Raw genomic sequence first — 21,854 nt, forward strand, 5'->3', positions numbered from 1 at the left:
GAGTCTTAACTTTTATAAAGAATATCTCTTTGGGTTTGAGACTTTAGTCTTTGCAACTTTAGGGATCTTATCTATTCTTGAACAGCTTGTAACACTCCAAAGAGAAAGGGTTCTTTTTAGCAGCATCATATGACCCCTTTAAGTGCATTACCGCATCTACAATCTCAATTAGGAGATTGTACACTGACTTCATTATCAAACTGGTCCAATATATGTTCATGTGCACGTGGGTCTTGGTTTTTCCTCATAACTCTGTCTCTTGCAGTCGAAGGCACTTGAGATGACTGGCTAGTGGCTACACTTTGGTGGATCTTATTGGTGCTGCTCAGCACACACACATTGACACCGGCTGAAGACGCGAACACGCTCCGGACAGTGCAGACATTGCAGTGCATCAGAGGTAAAAAAAACGATATAAATACTGTTCAGTTTCTTGCACAGACTGATCATTTTGTGTCTTTACACAATGTATCGTCACGAGCCGCAGGGTTTAATTTGGTTTTGTTTGTGTATGTTTTTGACTCAAAGCCATGATTCCCATTCACTTACATGATATGACTGACAGACTGCAACGATTTGAGTTAAAAATCTTCGTTTGTGTTATACTGAAGAAACAGTCACCTACATCTTGGATGCCCTGGGGGTAAGCAGATAAACATCAAATTTTCATTTTTGGGTGAACTATCTCTTTAAGGCAATGATACTTACGAAGCCAAAAGCATAGCAGCTGTGCCAACTAGCTGTAGTTTTCCTCTCAGGACAGACATGGAAGACAAAAAGCGATCGATGTAGTTCACGGCCAGGTAGAGGGTCTCATTTTGGAGCTTGTACTCCTCTCCCACCTCCACTAACCAGTCTACCAGAATGGCACGCATGCTATTTGTGATGTCAGGCTGTTTCTTCATGTAACCTGCTTTTGGTTTTGACTTGACCTGCGTGACAAAGCGTAAACATTGAGCCAATTAGTAGAGGACGTGGGTCATTAAACTGGGAGATTAAAATTGACACGCGCAACATTTAACTTCCATATCCTCACCTCCATTTCCCGCAAGTGTGCGTGTATTTCTGTTGCGTAATCTGAGACTTCATTGACATTTGTGGGCCTTTCCTCACCATCAATTACTGACATATCCATAGGAGAATCTATGCATTGAGAATTGTACATTTTATATTTCATGTTTTCTATAAAGAGCAACAAGACAGGATAGGCATTGCATTGAACTTAGTCGTTTATCTTACCAAAACTGGCCTCCACTGGCAGATCGATAGTGGCGAGGGGCTGCCTTAGGCGGGTCACGGTGGGATGTAGTGCGAGAGGGGAGCAATCCATGGTTGCCCTTTTTTTAGAGCATGCACCATCAGGCTCATCCACATGGATCTGAAAAGCAGGTGGCCTGGTGGAGGGCTTCTCTCCAAAGCTTCTGCCATGTTCTTCAGATTTGCATCCAATTATTTGCGGCCCAGAGAGCTGAAAAACGAAATGGATTAAAGTGCTGCTAAAAACGGTCCTGTACACTACATGGGTGATTATAGCCCCTTTTTTGTAGTAGCTTCATTTGGTAGCATTTCCATTTCAAACTTCATTTGTTTTTCTTGAAATAGTGACTTATTTTCAGGTCTTGAAGACATACGCAAAAGTATCAACACTATGATTTGGAATGTGCACACAAATGTATAATAGTCCTGATGTTTGACAGTCAGTGAATTTGTCAACTATACTCTGAGGGTAGTTACATTTGTTCATCGCATGCCTTTATCTGAAGAAACTTCCTGCATTAAAAGCGCAAGTTCAGCTCATCAATGTTAATTTCACTGGGAATTTAACCCACAATCTTGCCGTCGTCATGAGAACGGTTTGAGTTTCAGGAAAGCACACAAGTGCTTTTCAACATGTTTGCTTAAATGTTTTTATTTATTTTTTTTAAAGTTGAAATATAGGTTAAATCAATGTTGTTGTTTTTTTTAAGTCATGCTTATTATTGGTGTGAACAGCATATTAAAACCCAAATTCTTCTTCATGGTGTAATGAATAGTGTTGAATCAAAAAGAGAAAAATCTGTTTGTTCAAAATCAGCACCCGTTGCAGTAATAAAGGGCCGCTGGGAAGTGGAAATGTAACAAAACTATATGAACTCATGTGGAAACACAGGTGATGTTTGGCAGAATGACATGATTTGCTGCCATTCTGCCAAACATCACCTGTGTTCAGGTTCCTGGGCACCACTCTCTCTCAGGACCTGAAGTGGGACAATCACATTGAGTCCATTGTCAAAAAGGCCCAGCAGAGGATGTACTTCCTTTGCCAGCTGAGGAAGTTCAACCTGCCACAAGAGCTGCTGAAACATCTATTCTGCCATCATTGAATCCATCCTCTGCACTTCTATAACTGTCCGGTTCAGCTCAGCTACCAAATCTGACCTCAGAAGACTACAGAGGATAGTCCGGACTGCTGAGGGAATCACTGGTGCAACCCTCCCTTCTCTCCAAGAACTGTACTCATCCAGAGTGAGCAAAAGGGCTGGCAAAATCACTCTGGACCCCTCACATCCAGCACACTCCCTCTTTGAACTGTTGCCATCTGGTCGACGCTACAGAGCTCTGAGCACCAGAATGGCCAGACACCAGAACAGTTTCTTCCCTCAGGCAATCCATCTCATGAACACTTAACAATAATTGTGGAACACACAACACTAGTATACATTTAACACACATACTTATTTACATTTCAAATTTGCACATCATACCTGTACATACAAAATTGTCTATTATATATCATGTTTTTGCTTTTTTGTACATTGCCTATTTTGTATATTCTTTTTATTATCTGTGTCCCGTCTTGTCACTGTCATCCTGTTGCACTGTGGAGCTTCTGTCACTAAAACAAATTCCTCGTATGTGTAAACATACCTGGCAATAAAGCTCATTCTGATTCTGATCTAATTTTGGTGAACTACCACTGTAACCAGCCAACCCGGTTTACTATGGTATAGCAGTGAATGGGTTTGTAAAATGGCGGCCTGCGCATTGAGAGGGAATGAGCTGCGGGAATTTAACACTGCATTTTATTTTAACCCGTGACGCCATAAATGCGGTTTGACCCAAAAGGGAAGTCAAAAAGGAACGAGATTTAAATTTGTGATTCAAAGAGACAACAATGGATGCGAGCACTTTGACTGGTTCAACTAGCAACGTTCAGTTCATCGAATCAATATTATATTAGGAGCAAAACACACTGATTATTAAACTAAATACTAATACATACTACACATAGGCGGATGAAATCGGTCTATAACAGAAGCACATTTCATTGTCATGTGCCATGCGTGCTCTAACCTGTTTAGCGCCGCGCAGAACGGGCGGTCGTCGCTGATTGTTCTCCAGGGCGCCCAGCACAGTCCTGCTGCCTGGTTTAGGGTTGACATTTTCCCGATTTTCAATTCTGTTCTTCGCTGCGCCGCGTAGTCGTGAAGGCATGTTTTCTTGATTGTGAACATCTGCTCCCGAATCTTGAACCGCGCTTCCTTGTGTTTGACCGACAGATGACATCCTTACAACAGCAGATCAACTCAAGTCGCCCTGCGATGTCGTTTAACACGTTTGATCAAACAACACACACGTTAATAACGAATAAAGAAGCATGGATAAGCAGACTAACCAGGGAAGCTGGAAGAAGTGAGCTGTTGAAATCCGGACAAAAACACAATACAAACAGTTGCCAGTGGCGTTTTACAAAACCGAGATTCGAAAATAAATCATGCAACAGTCCTAACCTACAGAAATCGCGCCATACCGGTGTGCAAAACCCCTCAACACGCCACGGAGAGCTCACAAAAGATACTTCTATGAAGTCAAACAGCGACTTGTTGCTTTTTTGCAGCTGCTTGGTTTAATATTGTGGCTGTCTCAGTTCAAGTAGCCCGCGACTATTGAAACGGGCCAATCAGAATGCAGCAAACCCAAACGTCATTGATTATACGGAAGCCTGGGAAGTACAAATGCGATTCTGCTTTTATTAACCGAGCCGTTGAGAGTTACTTTCATTGGCTCAAAGGAATTTTGAAACTGTTCGAGCACAATGTAAAATTTAAGCTCATGCTGGCACGTTTATACATTATATACAAACTCAATAATTACAAGTATATAAATATACAGGGGTAAATCTGACATTTGGGGAACTGTTCTGCCCAGGAAGTACTTAAGAAAAAATACTGAAAATAAACATCAACAACAACAAAAATAATTCTACGTATTTTAGTATTTATGTGCACAATTTCTACTATTTTAGCAAGTAATCACTATTATAGCAAATAATTTCTCATACTACTGACATAAAAATCACACACCATTTGAGGTTTTTTTAAATAAAAAATAAAGTGTCAAAATATGTTTAATTGAAAGTTTATGTCCTGACTGAAAGACAAACAAAACACACAGACTTTTCATGAAAATGTTTATTTCTGTAGAAATGCAACTAGACAATATATGAGAGTTCTAAAAATATATAAAACAACTGCAGTCACACATGGTTTTTATGTTTATTACATTGAACATTTTAATTTGAATCTGTAATGGTACAATCAGCTCCTATAGAATATCAAATGTTTATTGCAAAAAACAAAATGCACAAAATACATTCCTAAAAAGTGATTTAATTTTTACATTCCATTAGGCTTCACTGAAAAATTCCATCAATGAATCAAGTTCATAGTTGTTTAAAATTGCAAGTAGCTGTGAAACTTTTGTTTTGACATTTTGTCCTTTAAATTTGAACTTGTCGATGAACAGATCAGTGATCATACCTGTAAGAAAACAAAATCGTTTGTTTACTTATAATTCTTTTGCAAAGACATCATCTGAATATACAGGGGTTGTGTGTAAAAACATTAATCTTATGGAAATCTTTGACACATGTGAATAATTTAACATATAAAATTTGAAATAATATATTGTAAAATACCATCTCCCTAGCTCATCTGAATTCACTCACCATACAATCTTTCTAAGTGAGCTGGTTGTTTCTTATATTCTTCTAAGAGCTGGGCAGATTCATCCAGTATACTGCGATACTCTGGAATCAGAAAACCTGCATTCCCCTCATGCACCTGCAGCTCCTGCATGCAATAAACAAACACACACACACTCAGCAGGCTTGTTTTTTCGCAGGGGTTTTAAAAGTCTTTTTTATGTTTTACCTTTAAAGCATCAATAAGCTGAACTTTTTTGGCCAAAATCAACAGATACTCTAGCTTGGGATGAATCATTCGAAGAGTATGGCTCACAGAGTCCTCATTCACTTCTGAAACCAACATAACAACCAACACAACAGACACATATTAATCATACCTGATGCATGAAGAATTGAGATCAATGTAATCTGGTATTAACATCTGTCTCATGAGAACCAATCACAAGTGGTCAGCCAAGACAGATCACCATTTACAGCTAGTATCCTTATGCAACCCAAATGCATCTCCACTGACCACTTGTGATTTGACTAACCAAGCAGAGAATCTCATTTATTAGACCACATACATCAGTTAAAAGATCAGCTGGTGAACTTACCATAGGATGTATTCAGATTGATTTTTCGCTTAGTGGCCTCTTTGGACAAAACATCCTTCAGTATGGATATGGTAGAAATGTTGTCTGATTTGAAGTTTGCCTCACCTTTACTGGGACACGTTAAAAAATTATAAAGATTGATTACAACGCTTCCTCTAATAACGCAATCATCTAGTAGCAGTATATTTGGATACTGAACAGTAAGGCCTCACCAATAGGTGGCTTCTAGCTGTGTTCCCAAGAAAGTGTTCTGAAAGTAGAATGTGATGCTGTCTCCTGCCGGGGTTTTCTCTGGGACCTCAGGCAGACAGAACACAACCCAGGAATGGATCTCTGCAAAACTGAACTGTCCTGTCAGTCTCAACGTGTTCATGGGCCTAGTCATGAAGAGAGAATGTTTAGCTGGCAGAATAAATGCGTGATAAGAATTCATAAGCATTGCATGTCTCTAAGCTCACCGCTCCTGATCGATTGCGTGTGTCCTTTGGTGGAGGGAAAGCGGTTTGATCTGGTATTGTCGAACCTGGCAGGTTTTGGGCTGAAGCCTTGGCGTCACGTAAGCCTGAAGGGTGCCATACTGACCCTCTATAGACCTCACCTTAGAGCAAAATCAGGACAACTGCTCAAATATTGCCTACCTTGCAATTTCAAGAAAATGTACATATATGTTATTACACTGAAAATAATCCAGACACAAAGAAGTAGACACCTTCAGTTCCAGCCTAGTGGTATTTGCTTGGCACCTGTAGGTGGCGAGGAGGAAGTTCCCATTTGACTGTGGGGTTAGATGAACAAACAAAGACAGTTTTGCAAACACATGTGATGTGGTCATTACTTAAGCTTAATGATGTGACACACAGGTGCTTTACCTCTGAATCACATTCACTGAAGCTGACCACTGCTGAGTTCTTATCGACATCCAACAGGTCAATGGGAACATCACTCTGTCAAAGACAAAAGCATATGTAAGCAAATGGAATTAAACTTCAGTCTTACAATGCTGAAATTACAACACATGTAAAAATGATGCTGAATTAGTGAAGATCAGAAGAACTTTGATTACAAAACATCTTTAATTAAAATGGATAGTTTCAGTTCTGAATGCTGATTGGTCAATACAGCATTCCAGACATATTAAAATGTATTATATAAAAGGACCCATTGAATAATGTTGTTATTGTTTCCATGCAATGAAGTATTTCTTCTAGTAAACTAATCAAGCACACCTTTAAGTAACTTGTAACATACACTAACACTCAAAAGATTTTGTTGAAAGAAATTAATACTTTTATTCAGGACGGATGCATTAATCTAATCAAAAGTGAGTTAAAACATTTTTTTTTGTCACAAAAAAACAAAATTCCAATCATTAAAGAATCCTTAAAAATGTGTCACAGTTTCCACAAAAATATTAAGGAGAACAGCTGTTTTCAACATTGGTAATAATAAGAGATACTTATTGAGCACAAAATCAGCATATTAGAATGATTTCTGAAGGATCATGTGACACTGAAGACTGAAATAATGGCTGCTGAAAATTCACCTTTGCCAACAGAAAACAGTGATTTTAAAATTTTATTATATTTCACAATAATACTGCCTTTACTGTATTTTTGATCAAACAAATGCAGGCTTGGTGAGCGAAAGAGACTTCTTTCAAAAATGCAAAAAAAAATCTTACCAACCCCAAACTTTTGAACAGTAGTTTATATAAATAAAAGTAAGATGAATTGGTGTATTTCTCCCACCTGTAGTAGCAAGTTGTCAATGGCGGTCTGCACCTCTAGTGTGAGGCTGTAACTGGCATCATCCTGGCACAATGTGAATTTGTCATTGATGCTAAAGACTGGCACAGAGGACACAGCCGTGCTGGACTGAGAGTTCTGCTGGTATTTTTCTCTCCCCTGCAACACTTTCACCTGCAACTGCTCTAACTCTGCCCTGTACAAACACATGCACGACCAAACTAGGCATGTCAGAATGTGTTTCAAAATCTAGGCCGGTTTAGTAAACAGATCTTTGCTGTTTTAGATTCATCATTCAGCCGGATGTGTAGTACCTGAGTGCAGCCACCTTCCCCTGGGTCTCCCGGCTCATCTTGATCTCATCTCCTGGGCCTGCTACCATCTGCTGAGGCTCTGTGGTGAGACCTGACACCCATCCTGGAAACCAGGCACATGACTTCTCAGTCAACACAGGTGAATGATAAACTGTATACTGACATCACCCACACAGTATTGTTCTTAGAAAACACACAGTAAAATTTATCTAACAGTCACAGCTAACCTGTGTAAGTTGTTGCAAGAACTTCATCATACATTTCCTTTCCAACGCAGCCACCCTGGATCGATGTGACACTCTCAGACAAAACCTTGTAAACGCAGAAAGACGATCACAAGTGTAGTGTAGCAAAATTTAATTTGAGTCAAGGTTTTACTTAATGGTTCAAAGACAAAATGAGGGTGTTCCATGTATCACTTGTCATTTATATGTGACACTCACATTCTCAAAGCGCAGCATTGGCTCATTTGAACTGTCTAACCCGTAGACCTCCACAGTCCCATCATCCCTTCCCACCAGGATGTCCTTCACACCATCACCGACAATGTCAAAGGTATCAATACAAAGCACACCTTGAAAAGACCAATACAAATTAGCATGGCTTCAATTTTTTATATGCAATAGCCTCTCACTATCTAATTCCTACCTCCTTTTTTCTTCTCATTATCCAGTTCCCAACTAGTAATGGGTCCAGATTTGGTAATCTGCACAAGACCTACTTTCCCATCAGCTGTTCCATAAAGAACTTCCTCACCACCCTTTCCTAAAGATCAAGATTTCATGCATTATCAATTTCTCAGACTCAACCAATACATGCTTTCACACTAAAATGAATTTACAGATTTTTAGCACATACCACCATCTCTGTTGAGAAGTTCCAGAACAGTTGGAGGTCCGGGAACTTCTACATCATACTGAAGGTCGGAGCCCTGATGGAGCACAAAGTGTAGGATGACTGTTCACTTGAGCATCAAGTATTGGATATGGCCACCAAGTAATAGATATCATGAGTACCAGATATAATTATGTAACAAAGGACAGATAAAGGGTGGCCAGCATGACTGGAGGTTGTGTCAGACTACCTGCAATGCTCTAAGTACTCTGTCCTGGCAGGCCAGGATGGGCACAATGCGGCCCACAGTCTCCACAGGTAAACACAGGACGTCATTGATCTTGTCTCCTGACAGGTAGTAGTCCTGATCCTTGCAGTCACAGTAATGGTTATAAATGTAACTGGCACACACAAACAGATCTGCCCCTGAAACATGCCTGTGGGAAATAAGGCACAAACAAAAGTGAAGCATCCAAAAATGACAATGTATTACATGTATTATCAAATTTGCTAATCATTAATAAAGAAATACACAAAGTTGAAAGAGTCTAAAAAAAACAAGAAGCAGATCTCACATGGCATTTATGCTCTCTGTTAGGTTGGCTTCAAATGTAAGAAACTGTTTGCCCTTTTTAGTATATCCCCTCACTTCAGAGCCTGAGCTCACAAAGATCTTTTCCTGCGGGGTTCCCAAAGCCCCTCCAAGCTCAAGTCTGGAGATCTTCTGTCCTGGGAGCGATTTGAACACAGGCTGACAAAAAAAAAGACATACATTTATTCTCATAAATGAGAAAAAAATATTGTTTCATTTTGTTGGTATTCAAGAATTATTTCTTATAATTATCAATGTTGAAAACAGTTGTGCTGCTTAATATTTTTGTGGATAACGAGATACATTTTTTTCCTCAGGAATTTTTGATGAATAGAATGTTCAAAAGAACAGCATTTATTATTTGAAACAGACATATTTTTAACATCATAAATGTCTTTACTATCACTTTTGATCAATTTGATGCATCCTTGCGGAATTAAAGTGTTAATTTCTTTCAACATCTTACTGACCCAAACTTTTAAATGCTAGTGTTTACTAAAAACAGGAAACACTTATGATACATACCACAGCCTCCCCTTTTTTCATTCCAAAACAAGTCACAACACCATCATGATCTGCAACAGCCACCTGAAATGAGAAAATGCCATCAGGTTGCTTATAGACAAATGCTTGTTCCCTGTTTGACTGAGTGGGGGAGAAATGTCAAGCACATGCTCAAATAAATAGGACATGTCGAATGCTCTTTCACGAGTGGGATCTAATCTCTAGCACCCTTGTTTTACAAAGTAAGCCCCTAAAATAGTCTACAGCAGAAACGTAATTAAGCCCTGAAACTATGGAAAGTTTATCAGACAGTACATTTCTGTTACAGATATTAATACCTTATTTCCTAGACTTGATAGTAAGTTTTAAGATTGACTTTCCTGTTAAAAGAATATTCCTTGTTCAATGTAATTACTTTTAATTTAATGTTGTTTTGCATAACTGTCAGCACTGTGAGGAATGAGTAATATTATTTGTGTTATATGATGAATAGTAGTAATTATTTTCTGTGAACAGATGGTCTTGACAAGCTTGATTTATGCTAAACCTGTTATATTCTTTTAAAAGGGATGAAGATATACCTTTTGAGTTGCTTTTCGCCCCACAGTTGGGAGAAGTTTCATGGTTTTTTGAGCTGTCACTCCAACCTGAGAAAACAAAGATGACATGGCCATTAGTAAATTTCCTTTCTGATAATTAATATTTAAGATTCCTAAATGTCTCAGCCACAGACCTTACAAGTTTGCATTTTAAACAACCAAGTGCCCATTTGCCACTGTAAATCACAGATGTACAAATACATAGAGATGTTGAGACCTTACCTGGAGATAATCAACGTGGTTTAAATTCAATTCCATCTCGTTTGTTAGAATAATCACTACACAGATCCTTTTGAATTGTCACAGGTTAAGTTAACCGTTTTCTATTTAGCGTTGATATTTGAAGATGCTCCAGTACAGTTCTCTATTATTCATTCCCCAAGATAGTACTTTGAAAAATAAATATATATTTCGAGCTTTTCTGATGGACATACAACACAGTGGCCCTGGCTAGTCGTCACAGCCGACTGGATTATCCTGCGGATTAGTTAGTTAGTGGCTGATTCTGCTGCGGATGATGTGGCTAACGTTAGCTGTGTCAGTTGGTCCGCTTTACAAGATCATTCACGTCACGTTAACATGTAGGGGAATAAAAACTATACCGCCTTTTCATAGACATGTATCCAAACGATATGCTTCCCTTCGCGGACAAAAATAATAATCCGGCTAAGTATAGCAGCAGCAAACGTGTTGTTGTTTGCAGCTAACACGTTTCCTCAGCAGCGCCATGTTTGTCAGCCACCCAAACTATCTCTGGTTACCATGGTAACAGAAAACGTAATGCGATTCGTTCAAAACACTGAAAATACTGTATTTTTAAATCAATCTATCTATCTATCTATCTATCTATCTATCTATCTATCTATCTAAAGCTTTTAAAAAAGCATCTGAACTACATTTTTTCCCCTGATGCCATAAAAGCCTGATAAAAACATTAAATAATTTCCTACACATTATATAAATGTATATAAAATGTTTTTTTATCATGCTTCTAGTTCTATTTTTCCCAATAATTGAATATTTAAATGGTATTAAATAATTAAAACCTGAGTTGGAATAGTTATTTCATTAATTAGGCTATTTCAACTCAGATATTTAGTTCTAATTTTATTTTGTCCAACTTGTTATTGAAGCATAGGCCTATATGTCAACAACAACTTAGAGGAGCTCTGCTGAAAAGACATTCATTTTGTTTATAATACATTTTATTTATTAAAAATAATACATTTTTGTCTGGTTTTAGGCATAGTTGGTATCCCAGACTGGTCAAGCTAGGTTGGTGTTCAGCTGAAAGTGTCCAAAACCCATTGAAAACCTGCAAACAGACCAAAGGCTGGCTTAAGAAACCCAATCATATTGATCTTTTGTTGATGTTTTTATATATAACATATAAACATTGATTTTCTTTATTAGATTATTAAGCATTTTTAATGGCCATTTTAGGTTTTATTTTGTGGGGACATGTTGGTCACACACAGGAGTGGATGAAGGGGTGTGGATGTGACTCAACAACAGTAGGAGGGGGCGCAGCTGCAGAGAGGACTTCAAGCATCATTCTCATTTTGCACAACACCAAAGAGACACAGCATGCTTCCTTTTGGATTATAAAGATTTAATGACAGAAGACTTGAAGAGCACCTGTCATGGATAAATCTTACACAGCAAGTGAATGAACTGTCACACTGCTTGATCTCAGGAATCCGTAAAGGGCTGCAGTAGTTTTATGCAATTTTATTGCAACTGATGCCCTCCCCGAGGAGGTTCCTGGTGGCATCCACCTCCTTGCCTCTTACAGCAGGATGGGGCTGGAACGTAAGTGTGTATGTGGGGCTCATCACAGTATTGCTGGTTCTGATGGGACTTCTTCTGTGGATGCTGCTGAAACAGCTCAGGAACTCTGTAGGCAATAGCACCCTGCAGCCACATCTGGGCTCCCGCAGACATCGCGTGTTCTGAGAGAGAAACATCATGGATAAAGATGAAAAAAGAGACTTTTGGAGGATTTGCATACAGCTCTGATTTCTGAAGCTGCTGGACAATGAAAGATGTGACAGCAAATACTGTGCCTGGGATGGATGAAAGACTGAAAAATTGTATTGAGGACTTTTAAAGCTTTGCAATGGAAATGTGAGATGTATTTACTGACTATTTATTAATCTATAGTATGGCAAATGCTTTATGTTTCAGCAGACACAATTCTGTTTAGGAAACGCGTGTTTTCTTTTACTGATAAAAATGTTATTCTGACATCAGTTCTTTGTAAAAATAGATTACTGACTAGACAGAGTTTCAACATATAGTTTGTAAAGCCAATACTATTCACTCACACACACACACACACACACACACACACACACACACACACACACACACATTAATTAAAAGGTCAGTCAATATGTCTGCTAACTAGTTTCAGGAATAGATTTTTTTTTCTACTGTTTGTTCTTGGCATGAAGAGGGTTATTTATTAATAAAAGAGTGAAATCAATTATGTCGCATATTGAGAAAATGTCTCAATTGAAAAACGATTTTCCATAATGCAACCCTGAATTCCTTTTGGAATTGCTAACTAACAATGGAGACCTGTCATACTCAATACGGTTTAATGTTCAGACATACTGTTTGTGTTGTAAAACAAAAAAAGTGTGCCTTTTTATATTTTTTACTCTGCTTTCTTGCCTCTCTTTTAGTAATCTTTTATTGTCCTTTCTTTGGCACACTAAAGTGAATAAAGTTAAATAAACCAAAAAACCTAAAACAAATGATATACTTTGCATGTATGTGTGCACGCATGGTTCAGTCAGCATGAATCCCAATGAAGTAAACTCTGTTGCTTTTTTTTAAACCACTCACATTGTGTGTTTATGTGCATGATGCAAATGAGAAAATTAAATTCACACCACACTGCATACATACTTGAGCAATTTAGCCAAACAAACAGCAGGGTTCTTCTATTTGATGAGGGATACTTACATGTAGTATGAGTGAACTTTAGTGCACTTCAGCCACTGACGCATTAGTAATTGATTGATAATTATGAATCTTAATATTCCTGTCTCTCTCTTGCCTGGCAAGCAATGAGCATGGTTTATTTACACATCACCTTAAAACAGAAAAGTAAGGTTTATTTTGCTGTGTAGAAGTGGTGTATAAATCACATAAATAAAATAAGCATATAATTAAAAGGCTCTGACAAAAACATAATTCTTAAAGGAAGGCCAAAGCAATATATCTACTATATTGCCCATCAATCAGTTTTCGGAGAGGGGTTCTCCGTGTTCTGGTTATTACTTCTGTCAAAGCCTGATGCTTCTATAATGAATAATATTCAAACTATCGATTATGTTCAAAGCTGAGCAAACATCATCTGAACGTCATCTTAAGAAAACATTTAGAATATCTTTAGTCTGCACACAAACAACAACTTATACAATTGAACCAAAGTACACTAGCTATAATGCAAAAAAAGAATAAGTATGCAAAAATTACATATTTTTTATTGCTATTTTATTACATAACTATTTTGATAGCTATGAAATTATCCAAAACAAACGAGTCATGTGATGGAAATTACATTGTTGTGGAAATGTAGCAAAATTAAATGTATTATATACATATGTATTATATATATATATATATATAACAGATAAAAAGTGCCCAAATTTCGCCCTGTACTGGCCACTTGTGGACGTTTGGAGTTTTGCTGTAAAAGAGATTCAAACGGATCTACGCATCTCATGGTCATTCCTATATAACTATTGACTTTTTTTGAATAACAATAATTAAAACCCTTTAGAAGACAAGGACACCGAATATAAAGCCTACAGTATTGACAACTATCGTCTTACTGTGTTCTCCACGTCAGTCAATATGATTGACAACTGGTTTTGAGGGCGTGTCCTTCATCCAGCTACAACAACTTCGCTGACTGTTGACACGCGCCAGAAGTCTGACCTCTCGTGCACAGGTGACTGAATACAGCAACAGGTAGGGGTGCTCGCTGTACTGAATAGATAACGTATTGTAACAGCGTAGCTTAAATGAGTAAATGACAGGAATTATTTATGTACAGTCTTAAAGCCATTTGGCTACTGTGGATTCTAGGACGTGAAATTTCACATCACAACGTAACGAGTTTCAATTGCTGCTGAACTGTTCTGATAATGATAACTTTATGTAGTCTACTCTTTTTCTTTTCTTTTCCAGAACTGAACATAGTGCTGCCTGTGCCTGTACAAATGGTAAGTGCTGAGCTGCATTTGTATAATTTTGCATTTGTACCACTATTTGTATTAATATTTTAGTTTATGATGAGTTTTATTAGGCTAATTTGGGTCTTTGTCTTGTGTCTTGTTTTGCTGGCTTAACTCTAAGCTTAAAACATTGTTTTTGAAACCAGTTTAACTAATGGTTTAACTAGAAGTATACAAATACAAGTATTATTATAACTGTAAAAATCATTAGTATCATAAATAAATAAATAACAGGGGCAGTTATAAATAAATTAGAATTCAAGGGTTAAGTTATCAGATCTATGTTGGCATGGTGACGGTTAAGTCACCATGGTGGTTAAGGTGATGGATGATTGTATTACAGCAGATGAGACCGGTATCAGATCAGACTGAGGAAACCCACCGAACAGGTCACTGTAGCTTTATCATCCCACACCTGCCAGAACCAAGCAAACACCCATATACTGTAGGACATCTACAAGGATTAGCCATGCTTGGGCTGGCATATCGTGTGTTGTTTCTTAAAAGTTTAATGCTATGACACGGGCTGTTTTTCTAGGTGTAAGATGTATGTGTGTTGTCATAGCACTTTATTATAGAAATCATAACAGCAAGGAAAGATTAACGCAACTGCTTTTGGTATCAAATCAGACTGAAGGTCTCGGGGTTAACTGATCCCTAACTTTCAACCTGAACTTGAACCCTAAACCCAAACCCTATACCTTATCTCATTCTTCACTGTAGCACTATCATTAACCTGAGCTGCAATCTTGGTCTATCTTTAATCAGTCGTGTATGGATTACAGATACTCTGTGTGTATATAGTGTTTACAGAAGGGTTACCAGAAAGATACAATCGCAATGTAAACAAGAAATGTGGAAATGGTTGCTTCCAGCCTTTGAAAGGTCATCTAGAGACTGAGAGCACAATTATTGCAAACAGTTTCCACTGTTATTGGTTCATATCTGTCTGCTAAATATATATTCAATGTTTACACATGGTAATGATGAGAGACATGAGCCATTGCATGCATGAGTTTAATAAATGAGGTTGATGTTTCTCATATTCTCAAACACCTGCGCTGGCTAATCCATTCAGAATTCACCTGCTCCACATGTCTTTAATGTTTTTTAGTGCCTTGAATGATTATGCATGTTAATTATTTTTGTTTGACATTTTCCTATTCAGTCTGCAAATACCAAAACCTGGTTTTGTGCCTTTGGTTCAATATAAAAAAAATATTTTGTCCTGCACACTTTATAAAGCTACTGTCTTTTCTGATGTGAGAACATATCTGGCAACCGGTAAGGGCTGCAAATAATTTTGATCTTATTGGTGAATCTTCAAAGGATATCTAGTTAACCTGACACGTTATGCATTTTAGAATAGAACCACATGTACTACATCTACTTTATATTATATTATGATTATTTTTTTTGCAATAGATTCATTTTGGTTTTGTATTTTCTGCAGGCAACCCGAGGAAGTGTGAAACCCTTTGTGAACTTCAATGCAAAGCATGATGCAGAAGTTTTACGCAAGGCCATGAAAGGGATAGGTAAGTTTCACAAGACAGACCTTTAAGAGAGTTCACCCCTTTTTGTTAAGATCTAGGTGGTTTTTCCTTCCACAATTAGCAATCATAATTAGCCAGAACATAGTGGTAACTAACTATCATGCAGTGATAACTAGTAATTGCTGTTAGCAAATTATACTGATCAGTGGACTAAAGAAAAACATCTTCAGCTCACTCTTACACTATATCTTACTTTCGCCCTCTTCTATAATGCTTTATTTTCAGGCACTGATGAAGATGTCATCCTCATGTTACTGGCAGCTCGCAGTAATGCCCAGAGACAGGAAATAAAAGCAGCCTATAAAAAGGCTTTTGGCAAGGTGAGCAAATGACATTATTATCTAGTGTCAAACAAGGAATAATTAGTTTGTTGAATCTAAATTATGTAAAAATGTCTTTTCACTTTAAGTACATCTTCTTCTGAAAATGATAACACAATAAAAATGCTGTTCAAAGTTAAGACAAAAGGTATTTAAACATGATTGTTGTTCCATTCAATTGCTTAGTAGCACTGCTGTGCATTAATAGCAGTACATCAAGATTATTCATTTTGAACTGTTGTTTTGCACACATCCTCTTATTGATGTTGATATAATTCAGTGCCGTCATGAACGTCTAAAACAATGATAAAATGCTAATGAGTTTCACATCTTCAGTTTAATGGGCAATATATTTTCTTTTGCCTCTTGGCTCATGTTTTCAGGATCTAGGGAAAGACTTACGGTCAGAGCTGGGAGGGAAGTTAGAGGATCTCATCGTGGCCCTCATGTATCCATCCATATTATATGATGCACATGAACTCCATAAAGCCATCAAGGTAACATCAAACATTTCCATCGTCTATACAATTAAAAACTAGAAAAAGAATGAATAAAAAACACATTGTTATGAAAATTCTTTTCCATTATGATAAACTTGAGCTTATCTCATTTTAGATTGGTTATCTTTTTAATTTTTTATTTGCTTACAGGGAGTGGGTACAGAGGACGAAGTTTTAATCGAGATCCTGGCATCCAGGACATGTGATGAGATAAAAGATATTGCCAAAGCTTATAAGAAAGGTAACATTCATCATGCACTATTGTAAGGTTGATGCATGATCATGTCTATTTATATTTTACTTTGAACACTCCAAATAATACATTTCAAATGGTAAGGGTAATTTTTTTTGTAAAACTGTGGGTTTCCCTTCTGCAAAGATGCCTTACTGATTGTATTGCAAACAAACAGGCCATATGGAGCACAAGTCTCTAGAAGGCATCACTGTTACAACTGATCCCTTCCCATCAAACTAATCCAATGGGACCAGCAATTAAGCAGCAATTGTCGAGATAAGTGTAAACTGTCAATAGATCCCGTCTCATGTGTCTTGACCTAGAATATGGAAGCAAGCTGGAAAAAGACATCATGGGTGATACGTCAGGACATTACCAGAGGTTGCTGGTGATCCTTGCACAGGTAAAGAAATGGCTATCAGTTTAAAAAGAAATCAAAAATAAAGGAGAGCTAAAAGAAATTTATAATCAGAAATTTATATATTTAAATACAGAGAGAGAGAGAGAGCACAAAAAAAGAGTATATAAAAAAGTAGAATGAAGTATATAATAGATTTTGTGCAGCACATTTAAAATAAATAAAGTAATCAAATGAGGTCAAAAAATCAAATAAAGTATTTAGTACTTTTAATTTGTAAAATATTTAATTCACTGGATTATCAAAAATGTACGTGTGAGACATTGACACATATATTAACCATTTCTAGTATAATTTCCAGCAAAAATAACTTGTCATGATATATCTATCAATACTAAATTACCAGTATATAATATTTCTCATACTGTGATATACAATTTCAGTCAATGTTAATTAGGGCAAGAGATGGGAGAGGATACTAAAAAAGGTAGAGAGATGAAACAGAGCAGCTTCCTCTTGGAATGATAACATGAGCACCAGTGAAGTCATCCTTAAAGTGATTAAAACAGCTCTTGAGTTAATGTTGTTGAGAAGATTAAATGGTTCTCAGGGGTAAAGTGTGGGTAATTCAATATTGGAGTTTACCAGGTTAGGAAAAATTCCATGCCCCGTCTCAGTATATTTGCGGTGATGGAGGAGGGCTGATGTTTCCGTGACGTCCTCTGACCTTGGTTATGTTTCTTTTCCTATACTCAGGGAAACAGGGAGGAGGGAGTGGATGAGAGCAGAGTGGAGAAAGATGCAAAGGTAAAGTTCATAGTCATGAGTGAATATAGTATTATGAATTTCTTAAAAAGACAGTTTACCCTTAAAATAAAACATTTACTCCTCACAAAAATGTCTATGAACAGTTAAAACAGTAATGTTAAAACAAAATACCTTCTTTTGTGTTCCTCAAAAGAAAAAGTGTAATTTTCATTTTGTGTGATTTTTGTCACTTGCTCACCCTCATATTTGAAATATATATATTTTTTTCCTGTGAAATACTAAAGGAGACGTTAGGTAGAATATCAAAGCATCTATTTTCCATGTAAAGTGGATGGTGAAGTATGCTGTGAAGCTCCAAAAAAGACAAAAAGCCCATCATAAAAGTAGTCTATGACTGATTCACTTTATTACAAGTCGTCTAAAACAATATGATTTGTTTGAGCTTTTATGGTGCTATCTTCTCCTTTCGGGAGCTTGGTAGTGTACTGTAAATCGCTATCCACTTTTATTATACTCAACACAGATGCTTGGACATTGTGCTTAATATCTCCTTTTGTGTTTCACAACTTAAATTGCAAGGGATTTGAATCCATTGTTATAAATTGCACCCAACTGTATTTGATTAATCATTAGAGTTGCGTATGTAAACATGGAAAAGACGTAACTGGATCCTCAGGTTTAAGTTGCGAACCTTAGAAGTGTTTGTTCATTGATCGTGTTTCAGGAGCTGTTTGCTGCTGGAGAGGAGAAATTCGGTACGGACGAGGACAAGTTCATCAACATACTCGGCAACAGGAGCGCCGAACACCTGAGAAAAGGTGCACGCTTGTGTGTTCAAAGCCTTTTGATGCGTTCAGAACTGCCTTGAAGGGCCATCCTAATGGCTTCTGTGTCCCTGTTTCAGTGTTTGATGCCTACAAAAAGATTGCCGGCTGCGACATTGAAGAGAGCATAAAAGATGAGTGCACTGGGAACCTGGAAGCACTGCTGCTGGCTGTGGGTACGAAAATCCCTGTTGTGTGGCTAAATGTACATTTGCTATTTGGATGGACTGAACCATCACTCTATGATGAAACTTAAAAGAATAGTTCATGCAAAGTTCGGTCTGGTAAAATAGATTCAATTGCTTGAATAAATATGTGAACTAAGAAGATCACAAGATCCAAGAAAATGCAAAGAAAAGTAACACTCACCATGTCATTCCAGGACCTTATGCTGTTATTTTTTCTGTGGAAGACATTTTTAGAGAATTTTTACTTCAAGATCAGTTCAATTTTCATCAACCATGGTCCAATAAAAAATTAAAAAAAGGCAAAGAAACAAAACAAAACAAAAAACACTCCAAATATCAAGTCTTCTGAAGCCAATTTTTGTGAGGAATGAACTGAAATTTGTCTCTTTTTTACTGACAATATTGCTTTTGAAGATAATCTGAATGTCAGTCTGTTCCACACATAAAGGTGCTTTTATGATATTTATGATCACTGTTGATATTATATAACTTTAATAATAGCATACAGGTTAAGAACAACATGAGGGTGAGTAAATAATGACACTGGAGGGTGATCTGTCCCTTTAACTGAAATGTAAAACTTATGTTTCTCTCTCTCCCCCCTTTAGTTAAGTGTGCAAAAAGTGTGCCTGCTTATTTTGCCGAATCCATTCGAGAGTCTATGCGGGTATGAAGGCTTATTTCCATGAGATTCTCATCTGTTTTTTTCCTCCTCTGATCATGAATTGGATCATTTGCTGATCATTTGCAAATTATCAATTGCTGACACTCCAAGTGGAAAAATAAAAACAACTCGTGGCCTGATTATTAAATGAATGTGTTGGTCTGAATGATAATAAAACAACTGATTTCACACATTGGTTTGTTTATTTACAGCGTGCTGGCACTGATGACGAGTCTCTCATAAGGATCATGGTGTCCAGAAGTGAGCGGGATATGCTGGACATCAGAGCGATATACAAGAAGAAGTTTGGAGAATCACTCTACAGCACTATACAGGCAAGTTATGCAAACACACACTTTGTCACAAACACAAATAAATCTTAACATTGTTTTTACCCTTATTTTTAGGAGGACACTGAAGGAGATTACCAGAAGGCCCTGCACTACCTGTGTGGTGGTAATGATTAGAAAAAACATTTGTGCTAATTTTTACATCAGTTTAAGTCCTTATATGATCTTCAGGTTTCTTGTGCTCATTTTTTCATTTGTGTTTATTTTGACATCTTTTATGTTTTATGATTTGAGAATAAGTAGTTTCAGTGTTGGAGAATAGGAGGGTAGTGTAATGGTTTTGGTGTGATGTTTGTGTACTGATTCTTTAACAGAACTTAATGGTTTCAGAAAGGTTAATGAATTGTTTTGGTTGGTGTATTGTTTCAAAATTGTGTGAAGACTTGAAAATAAAATGTTATTACGGACCATATTGGTGTTTTGTAAAGTCATATGCAGTTCCTCGTTTTGTTTCTGTTGACCAAAATAATACTTTTTCCACTAGATGGCAGTATTTCTCTAACAAATAGTTCATATTCTCCCTCAGCATATTTTGACCCCTCAAGTGCAGTTTTTCTTGAGATGATTTCCTCCTGCATGAATATTATCATTCTAAAATATTTTTCTGCTAAAGTTAAACTTACAATAGCTTAAGTCACACAAATGAAAATTACTGAAGGGTTAAGCAAGGGAGTTAACAAGATAAATGGCCCTTCCCTGAGAACACGCAAACACACACACACACACACACACCTTGTGGGGACTCTCCATAGGCGTAATGGTTTTTCTGCTGTACAGACCGTATATTCTATTGCCCTACACCAACCCTACACCTAAACCTACCCCTTACAGGAAACACACGAGTCCCCATGAGTCTGTGTGTATTCAGGTCCCCACCAGGATATATAAACCTGTACACACACACACACACACATACACACACAACACAAACAAGTAACTTTTATTTCATAATCTCTACACAAAGTATGACATATTTGTTACTGTGATTTCATATCAAGACATCCACATTTTTTATTTCACCAAAATTTTCCACTACTTATTTTGTAGAGAGTGTTTGGGAAATTTAATAAGTAATTTTCACCTAACCAAGTGGGCAACTTGATATAAATTTGACATCAAATATTAGTCAAGATTTTGTAACATCATTTTAAATTCAGTTTGGGCGGCAATTTATTCCCACACTGAAACTGGTTTTGATGTATATGTAGGTATGTGTTTGACATTCAGTTTACATCAAATCAACATCATGTCAATGTTTTGACGTCATTTTGATTTGCATATTTGACCTGTTTTTTTTGACGTCAATTCTTTTCAGCGTCAATTGCCCACTGGGAAATCTAATCTTTTACTTCATACATTACCACTGACACTGGATGCTACTGTTAAGATATCATGTGGGATCAAAGGGTTTGCCTCAGATATTTTACTTCAGCAAGACTGAAACCATACATAACCTGATAATAAATGCATTCCTGAGGTATTCAAAGAAGATGTATTTATATTAGTTTAGGTGACTGTTATTTTACTTGTACAGTGTACAGCTGAATATTACATTTCTTAACTCAGTATGAGCTACAAAGATGTTGAGACTCTTATAAGATCACATTCTTATATATGTGTGCCATGTGGAACGTGCGTGTGTGGATACAAGCTCTAAATCGCTTTACTAAATCCCAAAGCTGGCACTT

At 37.1% G+C, this 21,854-nt stretch overlaps 3 protein-coding genes across 6 annotated transcripts in view; 1 reads left to right on the top strand and 2 right to left on the bottom strand.

Moving 5' to 3' along the window:
• LOC107680676 (cyclin-A2-like) overlaps positions 1–3,970 on the bottom strand; it is a 6,453-nt gene extending 2,483 nt beyond the window's left edge. Inside the window, exons 1-5 of one of the 3 annotated variants that reach the window (XM_016476685.1) lie at positions 3,791–3,970; positions 3,334–3,576; positions 1,240–1,468; positions 1,037–1,143; positions 709–932 (exon numbers count right to left, since the gene is read on the bottom strand). In XM_016476685.1, coding sequence (XP_016332171.1) covers positions 709–932; positions 1,037–1,143; positions 1,240–1,468; positions 3,334–3,546 — 773 coding nt within the window. In that variant the 5' untranslated portion in view covers positions 3,547–3,576; positions 3,791–3,970. Of the gene's footprint in view, positions 1–708; positions 933–1,036; positions 1,144–1,239; positions 1,469–3,333; positions 3,589–3,654 lie in introns of all 3 variants that reach the window. The other 2 variants (XM_016476682.1, XM_016476683.1) reach the window with 2 other exon arrangements.
• Positions 3,971–4,558: 588 nt separating this feature from the next.
• On the bottom strand, positions 4,559–10,885 carry LOC107680674 (Bardet-Biedl syndrome 7 protein homolog). Its single transcript, XM_016476680.1, has 19 exons — positions 10,373–10,885; positions 10,133–10,198; positions 9,573–9,635; positions 9,031–9,206; positions 8,706–8,892; positions 8,480–8,552; positions 8,270–8,386; positions 8,065–8,195; positions 7,849–7,933; positions 7,622–7,724; positions 7,311–7,503; positions 6,432–6,506; positions 6,272–6,337; positions 6,021–6,160; positions 5,775–5,939; positions 5,563–5,672; positions 5,193–5,296; positions 4,988–5,111; positions 4,559–4,799 (listed from the first exon to the last, which is right to left on the bottom strand). The coding sequence occupies exons 1-19, from the start codon at positions 10,406–10,408 to the stop codon at positions 4,666–4,668; spliced, it is 2,148 nt and encodes a 715-aa protein (XP_016332166.1). The 5' UTR covers positions 10,409–10,885; the 3' UTR covers positions 4,559–4,665.
• Positions 10,886–14,033: 3,148 nt separating this feature from the next.
• LOC107680595 (annexin A5-like) lies at positions 14,034–20,568 on the top strand. 2 transcript variants are annotated; one of them, XM_016476534.1, is made up of 13 exons: positions 14,034–14,137; positions 14,331–14,391; positions 15,857–15,941; positions 16,185–16,279; positions 16,663–16,776; positions 16,930–17,020; positions 17,338–17,417; positions 18,129–18,179; positions 18,865–18,958; positions 19,045–19,140; positions 19,761–19,819; positions 20,029–20,151; positions 20,224–20,568. In XM_016476534.1, exons 2-13 carry the CDS (start codon positions 14,389–14,391, stop codon positions 20,281–20,283), a joined length of 951 nt encoding a protein of 316 aa, XP_016332020.1. In that variant the 5' UTR covers positions 14,034–14,137; positions 14,331–14,388; the 3' UTR covers positions 20,284–20,568. The 2 variants fall into 2 exon arrangements, with proteins under 2 accessions (XP_016332020.1, XP_016332019.1); XM_016476533.1 differs by having other exon boundaries at positions 14,357–14,391.
• The last annotated feature ends 1,286 nt before the right edge of the window (positions 20,569–21,854 follow it).

Source organism: Sinocyclocheilus anshuiensis, unplaced genomic scaffold (assembly GCF_001515605.1).
Source record: "Sinocyclocheilus anshuiensis isolate Anshui unplaced genomic scaffold, SAMN03320099.WGS_v1.1 scaffold328, whole genome shotgun sequence".
Classification (NCBI taxonomy): domain Eukaryota; kingdom Metazoa; phylum Chordata; class Actinopteri; order Cypriniformes; family Cyprinidae; genus Sinocyclocheilus; species Sinocyclocheilus anshuiensis.